General features: G+C 46.3%; 1 protein-coding gene across 4 annotated transcripts; it reads right to left on the bottom strand.

The window, feature by feature from the left end:
* Positions 1 to 131: 131 nt before the first annotated feature.
* LOC133488675 (epidermal growth factor receptor substrate 15-like) lies at positions 132 to 15,770 on the bottom strand. 4 transcript variants are annotated; one of them, XM_061796848.1, is made up of 11 exons: positions 15,178 to 15,770; positions 13,896 to 14,057; positions 12,361 to 12,558; positions 10,807 to 10,965; positions 9,771 to 9,851; positions 9,460 to 9,598; positions 8,576 to 8,620; positions 6,860 to 7,326; positions 4,602 to 5,401; positions 3,945 to 4,074; positions 132 to 3,850 (listed from the first exon to the last, which is right to left on the bottom strand). In XM_061796848.1, exons 1-9 carry the CDS (start codon positions 15,532 to 15,534, stop codon positions 5,288 to 5,290), a joined length of 1,722 nt encoding a protein of 573 aa, XP_061652832.1. In that variant the 5' UTR covers positions 15,535 to 15,770; the 3' UTR covers positions 132 to 3,850; positions 3,945 to 4,074; positions 4,602 to 5,287. The 4 variants fall into 4 exon arrangements, with proteins under 4 accessions (XP_061652832.1, XP_061652831.1, XP_061652833.1 ...); XM_061796847.1 differs by having other exon boundaries at positions 3,945 to 5,401; XM_061796849.1 differs by having other exon boundaries at positions 3,945 to 5,401; positions 15,205 to 15,767.
* Positions 15,771 to 17,055: the final 1,285 nt, after the last annotated feature.

Here is a 17,055-nt window from a genome sequence, read left to right as displayed (position 1 = left end):
TGTCGAGTCCAAACTCATCAAATTCATGACTCGAGTCCAAGTCACGTGACTCTGGTTTTGAATAACGTTTCGCTCAACCTTGGCTTCAAATGCAAACATCTGTAGAACAGAAAACTCATACGGCAAAAATGAAAAGCTCAAGATGCATTTTAATCAGAACATGATTTCTGCTCAGTTGAAACCTTTCGGTGATGTTTTAGATCATGTGTTGAATGTGGACACGACACACACACACACACACACACACACACACACACATCAATTTACACCAGATATTGTAACAAAGGTTTTGAGTTGGAAGAAGCAAAAGCAGGATATGTTCCTCGATGTTCCCAACTAGACAACAACAACAAGCAAGCATTAATAAGGACAGCATCACTCCTGATCAGTGAAAGATTTCCGACTCCTTTTCTGAGAAATGCTGAGCGATGAGAACGTCAGTATGTCATGCATTTTGCACTTGAGATTACATGTTTACACAAAATCACAGAATGTGCGCTATCACAGGATTGACGGTGTTATCATGCAGTCATGTCAACATAGCGATGAGGTAGGCATAAACTTAAACAAGTTAACACAAATATTTCCAGTGGTTGTTTTTAAGTATGCTTCAATGAAACGGTAGACTACTGGCTGTATTGAATATATGTATATTCATCATGTCAAGTAGCAACATAAATATGCAATGACAATTGTTTCACTGAATACAATGTTAATTCTTTAAGCGTAGGTCCAAAACCAAAACTGGTTAAATGACTCACTGGCATGCTCCAAATTCACTGTCAGTGGGTAAGATAGCGCTCATAGCATTGCATGAGGCAGGGACATTGCATAAACACTTAGGGCCTGATTTACAAAAGCAAAAATAGGCACATACTTCATTGCTGAGTCAAACAGATGTGCGACTAAGCGGGCGCACCCAGGATTGCGTCTGCCAAACGCGGTCAATTGCTGCACAGTTCATTTTGCGCATTGTATGAGCATTTACTGGAGATTTACGGTAACTGGGGAAGGACTGAGATCACGCGTTGGCACCACGTCTGAAAGGAAGGCGCGAACGGCATCGTTGAGCGGAACCGTGACGAGGAAGGCGGGCAAAAGGAGAGGCGAGGGGAGAACGGATGTTTTCCGTTCATGTGAACATTATTTTATACCGGAAACAAAAATTATAGCGACATATTGTCTATTCAGCAATGCAATTTTGGAACAATAATCTGAATAATCTAAGGGCTGACTTGGAGTCAGTCACCTCCAATAAAACTGCTTTTCACGCTGCATTTCTTCGTGGCTGGGTCATTTCAGTGCATTGTGACAATTGGCACTGGGCTCTCCCAAAGAAGTTTTTCGGCTGTTGCCCCAAATTTTAAATGCAGTGGTACACAGGATGGGCACTTGTTTGTTTTTTTTACACCAACACTTCCAATTCCATCACTTCAAACTTATTTTGCAATTGCAGTGCTCTCCCAAATGCTACTTGGTGAAAAGCATGTCCAGCCAAAGTGCAAAGCCTCTCATAGAAACGGCGGGCCAGCAGCGCACGCGATCTGTTCAAAGCACCGTCTAGTTTGGATCTCAGTAAATCAGGCCCTTAGTCGCAGCACATTGCTCTTGAGCATCGAATACAGTACCTGGTTTAAGGAAGAATGGAGTGAAGTTCAATAAAACAACCAGAATCCTTTTGCTTTATTCCCCCCTCCCCACCATAATACCTGGATAAAGAGTTATAAGGAAAGAAAGTATCTTCAGTGTCAAGTCAGTGACTATGCTTGTGGTGGTATAGTTGAGTTGCATTGGTAAGGACTACATTTATGACAGATCAATGAGTCTCATCATAAAATTGTGACTGACCGTAGCATGATCCCAATTGTGTTCTAACATACAGTAATTGGACACGTTTAAAGTCGATATATGGTATAACCAGAAAATTCACAAACTGACATGATGTTGATGAGTTTTGTTAATGTATAGCAAGTACGGTACAGGACAGTACAGTACAGTACTTTGGCTGCAGACCATGTTTTTGTGTGTGAATCTGTCAATTGAGGTAAAGTACACTTAAAATCTGAGGGGGGAACTTGTAGCTGTTGACGTTAGCACAAGGCGCGTGTCGCCAACCTAGCACAAAGTAGAGCTCGAATCGGCCAGCATCAAATCACGTACTGTTTTTTCTGAGAGACCACAGTTAAACGAGACCAACATGGGGTGTGCGAGAACAAGACTTGCTTACTTGATAGCTAAGACACAGCTGGTATCAACCGGCTTTGCTTGATTTGTTTTAGTCGCAACTGTTTGTGAGGTCTGACAAGAAGGAGCACTGAGTAAAGCTTAGGACTGCTAACATTAGCTGCTTATGCTACTTACGAGCTAGCCTCTAACTGGCTTGAACCCATATGGTTGTCATGTTATCAAAAGGTCGTTTTATTTTTTGGCTAACATATTACATTGCATTTTACATTTGTGTGAGTGAAAACAAATTGATAGTTCTTGTTAGTAGACAGTAGGTAAATAGTTAAAAAAATAGATGTGTGAGGTGCATCTGTAACTTTTGTTACCCTCTGCGTGTGTATTGTTTCAAGGTATTGCGAATGTAATGGTTAACCTCTGTTTATTTATGTATGCCCGTTAATGAAGTAAAATGTGACTTAAAACATGGTCAGCAGTACACAAGTTTTATGATGGAGGCAGTTTCACTTCCATAGATTATCACAGATTTTTCTTTCATTTTGTAATTGGAAATCAACCATTATGCAACGGATTGTGTTCGATGTAGGAGATGCCACTGTTGTTTTTACCATGATGTGATATGCAATGGACAAAAAAAACAGGTCAGTCAAAGAGGATTTTTTTTGTCCCTTAATCATTTGTCGCAACTAACTAACTAACTAACTAACTAACCAACCAACCAACTAACTAACCAACTAGGTGTACACAGAGGGATAAAATCCACACCACTGTATCTGTTGTGCGTTTCATCTCGAAACACGTCTACTCAACAGACTCTAATGTCAAGTCTAACTAAAATAGTGGAGATTATTTTCATGTTGGACCAATTAGCCCTGTCGAGGAAATAAAGAAGGAAGTGTGTACTGGCAGCAGATATCGTATGAAAAGCAATACTAACTTCAAAGTTGGTTTAAAAGGGTAGTTACTCAAAAATCTAGGAAGACCCCATAAAATTCATTCATTCATTCTTCTTCTGTTCCGCTTCTCCTCACGCGGGTCGCGGGCTGCTGGAGCCTATCCCAGCTATCTTCGGGCGAGAGGCGGGGTACACCCTGAACTGGTCGCCAGCCAATCGCAGGACACATCGAAACAGACACCCATTCGCACTCACATTCACACCTACGGGCAATTTAGAGTCTTCAATTAACCTACCGTGCACGTTTTTTGGGACGTGGGAGGAAACCGGAGTACCCGGAGAAAAGCCACCCAGGCACGGGGAGAACATGCAAACTCCACACAGGCGGGGCCGGGATTTGAACCCCGGTCCCCAGAACTGTGAGGCAGATGTGGTAACCAGTCGTCTACCGTGCCGCCCCCCATGAAATTATTACTAATAATTTACAAGTGAATTGAGACATTTGTTGTCAATGTTGAACCAGGCCCCTCCTAGTTCTTATTTCAGGGTTCCGTTTAACTGCTGAACATAAAACCCGACGCAGTGAGTTTACAGTTATTGCCGCAAATAACTGGAGACAGACTCATCTCCCTTGTTCCTTTTTTACATCGCTTCACATCTCATTTCTCTCCTCTTCGATTTATTCAGCCATTGTTGGGATAAGGAGTGTTGATTATAGATGGATCACTTCAGGTCAATTCCCTGAGTTGGGGACGCCGCCTTCTCCTTTGCCTACAACACACATGCCATGTATTTTATTTGTCGATACATGAGTAACAATGCAAATCTGTGCCCAACATTTGATAAATATCACGCAGGAACTTACCCTGAGTGAAGGCCGGGGAGGTCTTACTGGTCTGACAGGCTGCAATGGCTCTGCCACAGTGTTAACCTGTCTGTGGAACATAGGTTCGAGATCATCAGCTACATCGGGACAGCCAATGTATCCACCGTCCCTGAACACAGAACCGGGATCACTGTCTAGCAGGTGGTGACGAGTAGGCTCATTAGACATGTCGCAAGTCTCGTTGGTGGGCATGATGCTGCACCCCATGAGGCTATCTCCAGCACTCGTACTACTGGGTTCTAACCCTAGCAGTTCTTCTGTTGCCACGTCACTGTCTGAGCTGTTATTGGTGGGACTGATGTTAATCTCTGATTTCAGGATGCACTGATTGTTGTTGGTTTCAGCGTGAACCTCATCTTTTACCAAGTCCAGCACTTCCTGGTTATTATGGCCATCCAAATCTAGCAATTCCTCATATTTATTAGTATCGGGATTCAGTATTCCCTGGTTTTCGTGGTTACCCAAAACTAGCGCTTGCTGATTTTCGACTACTTCTCGATTGCCATAGCTGTCTAATTCCAAAACTTCCTGATTCTCTGTACAGGTGAAATCAAGTTGTTCCAGATTACCATGACTACAAAATTCCAGCACTTCTTGGTTATCATTTATACACTGTTCAAGTTCTTTGTCACTTACAAAGTGATCGTGTTCGACGATTTCTTGGTTTTCAGGACTACAAAGATTCAGGAATTCTTGATTTTCCTTGCTTACTAACTTTACATTTTCACTGTTGACCAGAGATGAGAATTCCAGTCCTTCTTGGCTCCTTCTTTTCAACACATCCAGCAGTTCTTGGTTGTTGTCGCTACGAGGAATAAGCACTTCTTGGTTTTCATGGGGAAGAAATTCAGGTACTTCTTGGTTGCTATAGTTAAAGGGTTCTTCGTTGTCCTCATTGTCAAATCTACCGAGGGCCATATTTTCCATGTTATCATCGCAACAAGGTTCTGGCACCTCCTGATTCTCTTCTTCAAGGCTGAGTTTAAAGCCATATGGATCAGAGTCCTGTACCATCTGGGAAGAAGGGATTTCATACTCATAGGAATAAAAGTTAAGTGGGTCTGGCTGAGAAGAGGAGTGCTCAAAAGCCAGATCTTGATCACTGGGTACTGGGCTCAGCTCAGTTTCATCGGGGTCTAAGAGGGTGTGACTGGAATGTTCTGGACTGAGTTTAAAGCCATATGGATCAAACGAAGACTGACTTGTTGGTTCATAGTCAAAGCTCAGGTTGGTTTGTTGGGACTCAGGTTCAGTGTAGAGGTTATGTGAGTCTACAGAGTTTTGACGAGTTGAAACGTTTCCTGGATCCTCGTTGTTGTCGCTCATCCTATCACTTGCTTCTCCAGGATCACCATCAAGGGAATGAATGTTGTTTTTCCGGTCTCTTCTGTCCGACACCAACAATGCTTGATCACCAAGCTCAGGGACAGATTTGGCTAAAAGGAAATAAAGAGCTCATGTCAGAGTTACACTTACAGAGTTACAACCATCAGCGTGAAAACGTGCAAAACCTTTTTAGGATTCAATGAACTTTATTGTCATACCAGATAGGGTTGGGTGATTGGAACCGGGACTAACACATTTTAAAATTCTGTTCCCGGTTTATATGCCTACAGTCTGCCGACCCCGAAGAAGAAAGTGCCGAAAACCAACGAAGAAGAATGTGCACGAATACGTGCTTTTGCGCAACGGTGGTGGCGAACAAAAGTGTGTCTTAACTTTGTTCAAATAAATGACCAGTCACCTCAATGCAACACTTGGAATAAGATTATATTGTGCAAAGGAGGCTCTCACGATGTGTGCAAGTCTGACGTGCTCCCTCCCGCTCTGAGCCTCCTACACTGCACGGAACTTCGGTCAAGTCAAATTGGGGGATAGAAACAATAAAATACGTCTATCCCAACCAGTGATGCCGGTAACTTGTTACAAAGTTGTTGTTATTTTACTTCGTGAAAAGTGTATTTGATTGTTGTTACTTTTTCATTTACACATTAAGAACGCAGTTTTACTGCCGTGTTAAACGCGCAATGCATTGTGGGTTAATTATTCATACCGAAGTGCACGGTCATAAATCGGTCATGGAAGGTAAAGACCCGAGGTGGCTAGTAATGTGCTACATTTACTCGCATCCACGTTAACGACTTGGTGGAAAAGTTTAGAGGCTAGAGGATCTCAATAAGATCCCAGTATGTTCTCCCCAATCTGGCACCATCCAGATTTTGAAATTAACAATTTGGTGACGCAGAAACTCTCATATTTTTAACTGCAGGATTCCACTTTCCCCAAGCTTGTGCATACGTAGCAACTTAAGCATAATCGACCTCCCTAATAAATATTCACAATCCTTGTCCTGTCCTCAAAGGGTGTAGCACTACTGCCCCATACAACATTCATATCTAATGTGTCATTGTTCTAGATATATGAGGATTTACTTTTTTGATTTTGTTTACAGTTAGTGCTTCGTCTTTTGTCTTCTGTTCTCACTCGCCTCTAGAAACTTTTGTTCTGTTCGACTGATCGACTCTGGTCCATTATAATGCTAAGAAACGGCGGCACGGTGGTCGACTGGTTGGCGCGTCTGCCTCACAGTTCTGAGGACCTCCCACATCCCAAAAACATGCATGAATTGGAGACTCTAAATTGCCCGTAGGTGTGAATGTGAGTGCGAATGGGTGTTTGTTTGTATGTGCCCTGCGATTGGCTGGCAACCACTTTAGGGTGTAAACTGCCCGCCTCTTGCCCGATGATAGCTGGGATGGGCTCCAGCACGCCCGCGACCGGCGTGAGGAGAAGCGGCTCAGAAAATGGATGTTTGTGCTTGTAATGTGACAAAATGTGGAAGATTTCAAGCGGTACGAATACTTTTGCAAGCTACTGATACCTTAAAAAATTACCTTCCTCCACTTTTGTCGTTGCCACATTGGTAAATTCTCCAGCAAGAGATCCAAGACTGTGCTCTTGATGTCAGAGGGCAGGGAGACAGCGCCGAGGTCCAGTTCATACCCATTGGGATCTGATTCTACAGAATACTGACCCTGGGAATTCCAGCATCGAATGGGTTCTGGGCCTAGCTCCTCAGATGAACTCTGGATCGGCTTAAATCCATGGTTACCATCTGCCCCAGGGATCGTGTCAAAATCCTCTTGACTATAGCTGAGCTCAATGTCACTGTCTTCATCCGGAAACTCCGACTCAAAACACTGCGTCCCTGTTGAAGCTTTATTTTCAGCACACGATAGACTAGCGTCGGCCTCATCGCAGATAATTACTGCTCCTTCGTCACGACCGATGTTTGCCTCTGGAAACAAAATGTCCGCAGCAAAGGGATCAGTGCCTTTAAAAGGATCTGATGTAAATCCATCTGAAAAGTAGACAATATCAGAATCAGAATATCATCCGGTCAGCAGAAGTAAATTGGATTTATTGAGTTATTTTATTTATTTATGTATTATTATTATTATATTGGCGGCAGTGTGGATGACGGGTTAGAGCGTCTGCCTCACAGTTCTGAGGACCGGGGTTCAAATCCCTGCCCCGCCTGTGTGGAGTTTGCATGTTCTCCGCGTGCCTGCGTGGCTTTTCTCCGGGCACTCCGCTTTCCTCCCACATCCCAAAAACATGCGTGCTAGGTTGACTGCAGACTCTAAATTGCCCGTAGGTGTGAATGGTTGTCAGTTTATATGTGCCCTGCGATTGGCTGGCAACCGGTTCAGGGTGTACCCTGCCTGTGGCCCATAGTCAGCTGGGACAGGCTCCAGCACGCCCGCGACCCTTGTGAGGAGAAGCGGCTCAGAAAATGGATGGATTATTCATTATTATTATTTTTGTGTCCTGTTTGGCTGTGAGGTCAAGCAAAATGGAGGATCTGTATCCCTTTTATGCCGGAACAGTTTTACTGGGTCACAGTGGAGTTTTGAAGCTGCCGCTGTGGTTTCTTAGTATTATAATGGTTATTTATAGAGAATCAGAGTCGATCAGTCGAGAAGAACAAAGTTTCTAGAGGGGAGTGAGAAAAGAAGACAAAAGGCGAAGCACGATGAGAAAAGTAAATCATTATATATCGGGAACAATGAAACTGTCATATCCTGCCCCCGGGAGGGCGCTTTGTGTCCTCTCTCTCCCCCTCCCCTCTCTGTTTTCAGCACCTGTCTTCAATCAGCCTCATCACAACCGGTGCATGTAAGCCTGCCTGTATTGCAGCCTCTCCTAGCGGTACCACGGCCCACCTTATGTCAAGTAAGCTATACTGTTCCTCGCTTCCCTTGTTAACTCTTGTGTCTCCTCGTTCCCAGTGCTCCCCCGTGTTCCTGACCCACGTCATTCCTGCCACCAAGCCAGCCGCCTGTTCTGTCCACGCCGCCGCCTGCCAACACATCCAGGACCACCTCCATAACCTTTCCTCAATAAACTGTTCATCATTTTACATCTGCCTCCGCCTGCTCTTGGGTCCAGCTACTCCCCACACGTGACAGACTACTTGGGCCACTATGGACCCAGCAACTCCGGAGGCTCTGAAGAACGCACTAACGCTCCAAGGCGCCAAAAAAACCCAAAAACCCCACGTTTTGTTTGTTTATAAATGAATCAATTACATTTCTCTTAATACTCACCTGATGAGTCTGTTTTCGGGAATAGGTCTTCATGAAACAGGTCATCTATAAATAGAGTCCAAAATGGCAAGTTAAGAAACTTCCAAAAAATGGATGTAATTGATGATACATGAGTTATAGGGCCATATTTCCCCATGTGCGGAAGTCAGAAAAGGCGCGCAAAAAAAAAGAAAGCGCCTGCTTTTGTGGCTGAGTCAAACCTGTCCTTTACTCACCCTAATGCCAGAGCAACCATGAAATGGGTCTGTTTTCGGTCAAATTGGTCCAGGTGCGCAAGATACACGCATTCTCTCGTGGACTGACGCACTTTTACTCCGAACGTCGAGATATCATCCGTCCATCCATCCGTTTTCTTCCACTTATCCGCGTGGGCAGTAGCTTTAGCAGGGATGCCCAGACTTCCCTCTCCCCAGCCACTTCATTCAGTTCAATCCCCGGCCCCGCCTGTGTGGAGTTTGCATGTTGTCCCCGTGCCCGTGTGGGTTTTTACCGGGCACTCCGCTTTGCTCCCACATCCCAAAAACATGCGTGCGAGGTTGATTGAAGACTCTAAAATTGCCCGTAGGTGTGAATGTGAGTGCGAATGGTTGTTTTTTTATGTGTGCCCTGCGATTGCCTGGCAACCGGTTGAGGGTGTACCCCGCCTCCTGCCCGAAGATATGCTCCAGCACTCCCGCGACCCTTGTGAGGAGAAGCGGCTCAGAAAAAGGATGGATGGATGGATGCACATCAATCCTGATTTTCTTTCATGCAGTACATGTAGTATATTAAAGTAATTGTACAGTTGGCGTTAAAAAGTACTGCAGAAAGACTTCTTTCCAAACATAAAACACGTTTCATATGTAAAGTTTCTGCTTCAAAATCCCACATCACGTGAAACGTACGGCTTATCTGACAGTGTGCAAAGGGGTCAGCTTGATAGAAGTCCAGTTTGTTTGGAACGGACTGTTCCTTTAATCCCCCTTGTTCCTCACTGGTGGCGACACCCTCCTCTGGATCATCTTCGAGGTTGGATCTGTCCATCTAGAGAACAACAACAAAAACAGCTTTCCATCTTAGCCACACAATATTTGAACATTTGATTATTGGTATTAGCAATAAACATGATGGCATTGTAATGTCGTTGCATCATGCAGCAGTCTTTTTTCTTGAAGAATAATGATGGGATGCGTGCGATGGTGTTGAATCAACGAACCTTTGGCGAGCTGCTGCTGCTGTCATCTACCTCTTCTCTGGTATCTGCTAAATTATTGCAGAAGGGTGCGCTGCTGGCTACCTGTGCACGCAAATACAGCGCAGTTATGAATTGACTTTGTTTCGTGACCCCGTCTCTCAAACTGAAACGTTCGCAAGCCAAAGTCACGTTTCCGATTGAAATGAATGGAAACGGAATTCATCCGTTCCGGCCGCAGAACAACGTTATATTTACCTGATTTTGATCGTTTTGCGGTTAGAAATAAATACTGTGCAATATATAAACAGGAGAAAACACAATTTATGATAATGAAATAGTGGCTTTGCTAGCAAATCACTGTGCAGTGGCTTAGCCTTTTCCGGTACAGTAATGTGAACTGTGGTTACTGCTAGCGCTCCCGACAACGCAGCACAGCTTTTGCATTGCATTGTGGGAGGTGGCGGCCATATTTGGCAAAAACCAAAGACACCTGAAGCAGAGAGATAATCATGTGAATGCTACGTTCCACGGCATTCCACGGCCCTGCCAAGACAGTTCATCAATTGAAAATTGTGTGTCATTTTTTTCTTTTTAAATTTTGGTTTCCAAAACCGAATGGTTTGTAAACCAAGGCTCCGCCGCGCATACAGCTACAAACTGATGAAGCGGCATCAGGAGCAACTCCAGCGGTACCTTCAAGTTTGACCCAATCCGTCCTGTGACAATGGTTGGACTTTCAATATCCCACGAAGACCAATGATATTCAGTTCAAGATAGAATTCTTTCCAGAGGCATCAATTCAAACCTTTATTCAATTCTTTCCACTAAGTAACATTTTGACATTATTACTTGTTATCCAAGAATAAGCAGAGGTTAACCATTCATTATTCATCGTTATTACATCTTTCTGAACGATAAAACACTCCCTTAATGTTAATGAAAAACTACCCTCAAGGTACCACTGTAGATTCTTGCTCAACTGGGCAACACCATTTTTGTTGAGTTCGGTCTGACAGCTGTTTCCATCACCCTTTCATCAATCACTCGAGCGATTTACCATTATCAGGTCAGCATATGCAGGCAGCGATTGGCTCCGCCCCCACGGCCTCATTGGAAGCGGTTCCTCCTCAGCGGTGTCCGCAGGGGAGGTCGAGCCATCGAGCTGGCTCTCTGGAGTGACGGCACCACCCGACACACAACAAAGCGTGCGCTCTTCCTGCATGGACCACACCGGTGACCAATGTTATCAATAAAGTAAAAACATAAACGCAGTCCGGTAATCCCTCGTTGAATGCGGCGGGCAGGGGTTAGGTTCCGCCAAAGCCGCGAAGCAGCAACCACATATATTTTGAAATGGCATTTAATGTCAGTTGTTTGTAAAATGAGCAATATTTGATCCATGCATCCATTTTCTGTAAAATATTGGCGGCACGGTGGACGACTCGCTAGCACATCTGCCTCACAGTTCTGAGGAGCGGGGTTCGATCCCCGGCCCCGCCTGTGCGGAGTTTGCATGTTTGCATGTTCTCCCCGTGCCCGTGTGGCTTTTCTCCGGGCACTCCGCTTTCCTCCCACACCCCCCCCAAAAAAACATGCATTCATTGGAGACTCTAAATTGCCCGTAGGTGCGAATGGGAGTGCGAATGGTTGTTTGTTTGTATGTGCCCTGCGATTGGCTGGCAACCGGTTCAGGGTGTAGCCCGCCTCTTGCCCGATGACGGCCGGGATAGGGTCCAGCGGGCCCGTGACCCGCGTGAGGAGAAGCGGCTCGGAAAATGGATGGATGCTTTATATATTCATCGCCGATCATTTTTTCTGCCACGTCAGCCAGCGGCATTTATGGTGACTGGGTCCGAACTTCAAGTGCAATATCGTGTTTCCTCTTCCGGGGGGGGGGGGGGGGGGCGCTTGACTCCCGACACCCTCTGAAGCGCTTAAGTCGATGGGAGGCCAAATTGGACAAGGGAACGCCCACGTTTTAGGGTCGCCCCACCCAGAGAGATGCGGAAATGACGGACTTAAGTCGACGGGAGAATCTCTGCGTGGCCAGAAAAGCGGGCATTGGATGCCTTTTCCCTCTTCCGCCCACGGGAGCGTATTGCCCTGGAGAATCGGAATTGAATTTGCACAGAAGCTCGTGACCGAAAAGGCGGCAGTTGGTGACCTCGGTGAACTTGGGGGAATTTGGGGAACATTGTGTGCGATTCTCCCCACCTTTCAACCCTCGCTCGATGGCGACCTCTGTTTGCGTAGTCTCGAAGGTCACATTTCTTCACCACAAGAAACAAAAGCTTTCGTTCGACTGGAATTTAAGACCTAATCGGCATCCGGATTGTTAGCGGTTAGAATATAAGGGAAACGTTGAACTTTAGTATCCTTACGCTAAGTACAGTCACGGTTTATTTTTGATGATGTTTATGATGCGAAAGAAAGTCATTTGACATCATCGCGACTCACGGATTCGGCCAGATGGCGATGCATCTATCAAGGCAGTCAGTTTGATCGTCTCATTTGCGTATTTTGGATGAGACCACATGACCTTTTCTCGTCTTCGAAGTTCCGATACACGTGCGCACGATAAACACAATCCACATAGCCGTTTCTCCCGTACCTGCAAGATCTCGTCATAGGACTGTCGAATGGAATCCCGGAGGGGACAGTTCCTCTCTCCGGCCTCCTCCATCTTCCTCTTGGCCTGTTTCACCTCCTCTTTGAGCTTCCTCAGCCTCCATCTGGCTCTGGCAAGCTCTCGCTCGTACTCCTCGACCTGGCTCTCTCGCTTAACCTCTTCGGCCTGCAGAGACAGGATCTGGAAAGTACACAGGACAAAACTATTGCACAGGAGGTCAAGGGATAATAATGAACAAGTGGTCAAAACAAGGCGGCACGGCGGACGACCGGTTAGAGCGTCAGCCTCACAGTTCTGTGGAGCGGGGTTCGATCCCCGGCCCCGCCCGTGTGGAGTTTGCATGTTTGCATGTTCTCCCCGTGCCTGCGTGGCTTTTCTCCGGGCACTCCGCTTTCCTCCCCCCCCAAAAAAAAAACATGCATGAATCGGAGACTCTAAATTGCCCGTAGGTGCGAATGGTTGTTTGTTCGTATGTGCCCCGCGATTGGCTGGCGACCAGTTGAGGGCGTACCCCGCCTCCTGCCCGATGACAGCTGGGATAGGCCGCGTGAGGAGAAGCGGCTCGGAAAATGGATGGATGGATGGATGCTTTATATGCATCCGTTTTCCTGACAATTCAAACGAATGCATTTTAGCCTCATGATGTGGTTGTCATACATCAGACGGATCTGCGGGCCAGGACCAGGCAGGATGAGGCAGCCATGTTGTCCCCGTTATTACGACTGCATGAAGACAAGGAGTGGAATGGCGCTAATGAGTAGTCCGGATCGTTCGTGCACTTGCATGTCGGCCTGTCGAGATCATTTTTCGAAAGCGAAAAAATGCCTCTGAAATCATTACAAAATAAGGCCCGCTCTATTCCATTTTTGTGCTTTGAAATCATCCATCCATCCATCGCTTTTCCTCACTATTATTGCTGCTATTATTGTAGTTTCCTTGCTTGTTTCTCTATGAAATTGTTTTCCTTTAGTCTGCGATATGGATCTAGACGAGCCGGATTTCCATTCCGAAATGAAAAGGCTCCATATAAACACCTCCGTCACAATAAACAGGCCAAATCCAAATGGAATTTCGTTTGGTTTCACCGGGGCGACGTCATCATTTACGCACGGCGTAATCCGACGGCGCTCGCATGCGACGGAGATCTTGTTGTCAACGACTCGCAAATTGTTTTTAGCCCAAGAAATCATATAATAAAATCGAATCAGAAAATGTTTTTTTTTTTTATTGTGCTCTATCTTGAAAAATGACGTGACGTTCAGGGAGTGAGCATGTCACACCGCTGGACCCTTTCAATGTACACCCGATGGGAATAAATGACGGGAGACACGCGCTTGTAAAATCAAGAAAATTGCCAAACTATATCCCAAAAAGTCTTTTGAAATGGTCTGTCGATATCGCAGATTTTCACCTGGAACCCTACGCGGAGATAAGCAGAGCCGAAGCGCACCTCTTGCTGCGGTGGCTGCTATTTAGTCCATCGGGGAAGTTGCAAACATGAAACGGTGCTGACTCGCCTGTTGACTCTCTTCGTAGCAGAGCTGTCTGGTGGCTTTAATTTGCTGCGTAAGCTTCTCTTTGTGTTTCTCCAATTTGACCAGCGTCTCCTCGAGCTCCTCGCGGTCCGACCGCTGCTCCTGCAGTTCCAGGTTCTCCACTGCTACTGCATTCTCGAGCTCCTGCAAATGCAAAAAGACGTGTACAATTGAAAATGTTGAGCAAATAGGTACGACATCATACGAAAGGATCCAACGGTAACTCGAAAAGAAAATCCCAGCATCCGCGTTCGGCGGCGAGTTAGCATTTTGATCGGCGACTCAACCGCAGCGAAACGAGCGAGACGATGCGACAACGCGTGCTCCGGCTCACCGTCGTCGTCTCGCCACTCTGCACTAGTTGCACATCTGTTGTTGTCCAATAGCGGCCACTCGTGCGTCCGAGTAGCATCTGCAACATTTGCACAATCGACACCGTCCCAGATGATCGCACTACATCCATTTCTTGCAGTCTCTGCACCATTTGCACAATGGTCGTTGTTCTATGAGTCATTTCAAAAAACTGCTCCGATTGCCAGAGGACTCTGCATCTTTTTGCACAATTGTCCAAAAATAAATGAATACAAACTTTAAACTGGAGCGGCATTAGCACATTACTGGTAACCGTTGATATTTGTGGGTCTTTGTGTCTCCAAGGCGTTCTCTGTCAATGGACGTGTCTGTTGTCGCACGAGAGCGCCTCCAACAAATGGCAAATCAAGATGATTCGGATTCTGATGACACAGTCTGTTATAGATTTTCAAAAACAATCAATCCATGCAACCTATCCTAAAATACAACATGCACCCGATTCAAAAGAAATATGTGCCAAAGTCAAATATCAATGAGATACTCATCTCCATTCGTATGCAGGTGTCCTTTCACCCTGGAGCAGTCCAGCAATTCTCAACAAAGCGCTGAAACCCCCAAAATTACGAAACGGGGGGGGGGGGGGGGGGAATCATTGTTGACTCTTTTAAATCATGCTAATTAATTCCCTAACCCATGTTGTAAAATATCCACCTAATCTAGTCAAAACAACTAAGAAACATGTCAATTGCATCCATTCCAAATGGAGCGATGCCTGCCTCCACGTCACATGACTTCATACCCTAACCCAAGAGCATCATGGGACATTCAGTGATTGCCGAATCGAAGATGCTCCACGCATGCAAAGTGCACGAGTGTCCTGCCTGTCGAGCGACGCGCGCCAAATGCGATGGCGTGCATCGCGAAAATAAAGGAAGAACAAATGCACGCGCACCAGCGCAAGGTGCTGCGGTCTTCTTACTCTGATCTCGGATGCCTTGCTGAGGACTCGCTCGTCCGTTTCCACGATGTCCGCGTCCCTGGGGGACGACCAGCAGAGAAGACAAGAGTGTTTGAGGAGTGAGGAAAGGGAGCACTCCTTCTTCCAGTCGGCCTTCCCTTCATCGTGCCCTCCTTCCCACGAGCCGTCCAATTGAGCCCGCTGCGCTGCTCGCTCCTCCATCGCTCCCGATGCAGCTCCTCCACTGCAGAGGAGGCGGAGCCGCATCGGCGCGAGGAGGGAGACACACTGCGCCAATCGAGGGCGTGAGTCACACAGAGCGGAGGGACACTGGGCGTGCATTTCCTCCATCGCACGCCCACCACCTTCAAAATCCCACAGAACACGCGTTAGCCGAAGAAGTCATCATTTCATGTTCATTTTGATGTGAAAAGCTCATCTGTTTGATCAGAAATCACATCGTGTCATATGAAGTCATGCAACATCTGCTGATGGGTATCGATGGCTACCGTTTTCTTTTTGGTAGCTTGTTGCCGGTGAAAAGGAATGACACTTTGAATTGAAACATATGTAGCGCTGCTCCTTTTCAGATGGACAACTAACAAATAAACAGTCAGTTCCTGAGAGGCACACGTTGGCCGCTCCCGAGAAGGAGCGACGAGAAGATGCGGAAGAAATCGAGTTCCGTGAATGGGAAGACAAAGAACGAGCGGCCACCCTCACATGCAGACATTCTATCTTCTCTTCTCTTCTCTTCTCTGCTCTGTGAAAAGAAATTCAAACCGCTGGACTTCTTCTCGACATCAATAAACCGGCCTTCCGTCGCACGGCTGCCCCCGTCAGGCTCCGGTACGCGGAACCACAAGTGACGCCATTTTGGTGTACATTTTATAAACCAGTGCAATTTATGCGTGGAAAAACCTTCAATATTCAATATATTTTGGTCATGTGGTGGGCGTGGCACTCGATACACCTAATTTCACAGTCAATCAATATAATGTTTGAAATAATGACAAGCGCGAAGAGGGACGCATAATTGTGGCAACTGAAGAGCGGCCATTCATGTGCAAGAAGTTGGATTTGGCTTTCAAAAAGCGTCGGGCCACAAGGAAACGTGTCATCGCGCTGCTGGATATTCCGCACGTGAGCAGTGACATCCATCCGTCCATCCTCGCTGGGGTGGAGCCTCTCGCCCGGAGGCGGGGTACCCCTTGAGTCGGTCGCCAGCTCATCGCGCAGCAAAAATAAACAAAAGGCCAATTTCGACTTTTCAATCAAGCTAGCACGCACCTTTTTTGGGGTGCGGGAGGAAACCGGAGCGCCCGGAGAAAAGCCACGCTGGCACGGGGAGAACATGCCAAGTCCACACGGGCGGGGCCGGGCATCGAACCACGCGTGCTAACCAGATGTGCCGCTGTGAACAATGGCATGAGCTACAATTTAACGTTGGAGGAAGGAACAATGCTTCGCGGGGGAAGCGCGCGCGCATCGCCAAAAGTGTTGTTACGCTTCCATGAAATTTCATATATAGCCCAGTTATTATTAGTTTACAGTCGAGCGAATGTATGTAAACATGGAATCCGAAAATTCCAATGTCCAGAACGCAGCCCTCACAATTTTGACGGGACGAGTGGGTAAGCACATGTAAGGAATACGAAAGTAAAGTGAGTAGAGCAGAATAAGGCTATATCAGAATTCAATATTTGAGGGTTTGATCTGATGCTCGGCCAAATTCAAGTGCACCGGCGCTGCATTCGAGATTTTCTCTTTCAAGTCAAGTTCGGAAAGCACGGCATGCGCTATTAACTGGCAAAACACGAAAGAGCCTCCTATCCGCACCCGTCATCCTCCGGGTTCCTCGCGCTCGATGTC

This window comes from Phyllopteryx taeniolatus, chromosome 14, assembly GCF_024500385.1.
Source record: "Phyllopteryx taeniolatus isolate TA_2022b chromosome 14, UOR_Ptae_1.2, whole genome shotgun sequence".
Classification (NCBI taxonomy): domain Eukaryota; kingdom Metazoa; phylum Chordata; class Actinopteri; order Syngnathiformes; family Syngnathidae; genus Phyllopteryx; species Phyllopteryx taeniolatus.
The sequence above is the reverse complement of the archived record's forward strand: the minus strand, read 5'-3'. Positions and strand labels throughout refer to the sequence as shown.

Excerpts from the sequence above, each read along its gene's own strand:
- LOC133488675 (XM_061796847.1), bottom strand. The coding sequence starts at position 15,534 with ATGGAGGAAATGCACGCCCAGTGTCCCTCCGCTCTGTGTGACTCACGC. Across the intron at positions 9,599-9,770 it reads GCAGCAGCAGCTCGCCAAAG|ATGGACAGATCCAACCTCGA; the intron begins GTTCGTTGATTC and ends GTTGTTCTCTAG. Across the intron at positions 8,621-9,459 it reads TGCACACTGTCAGATAAGCC|ATGACCTGTTTCATGAAGAC; the intron begins GTACGTTTCACG and ends CTCTATTTATAG.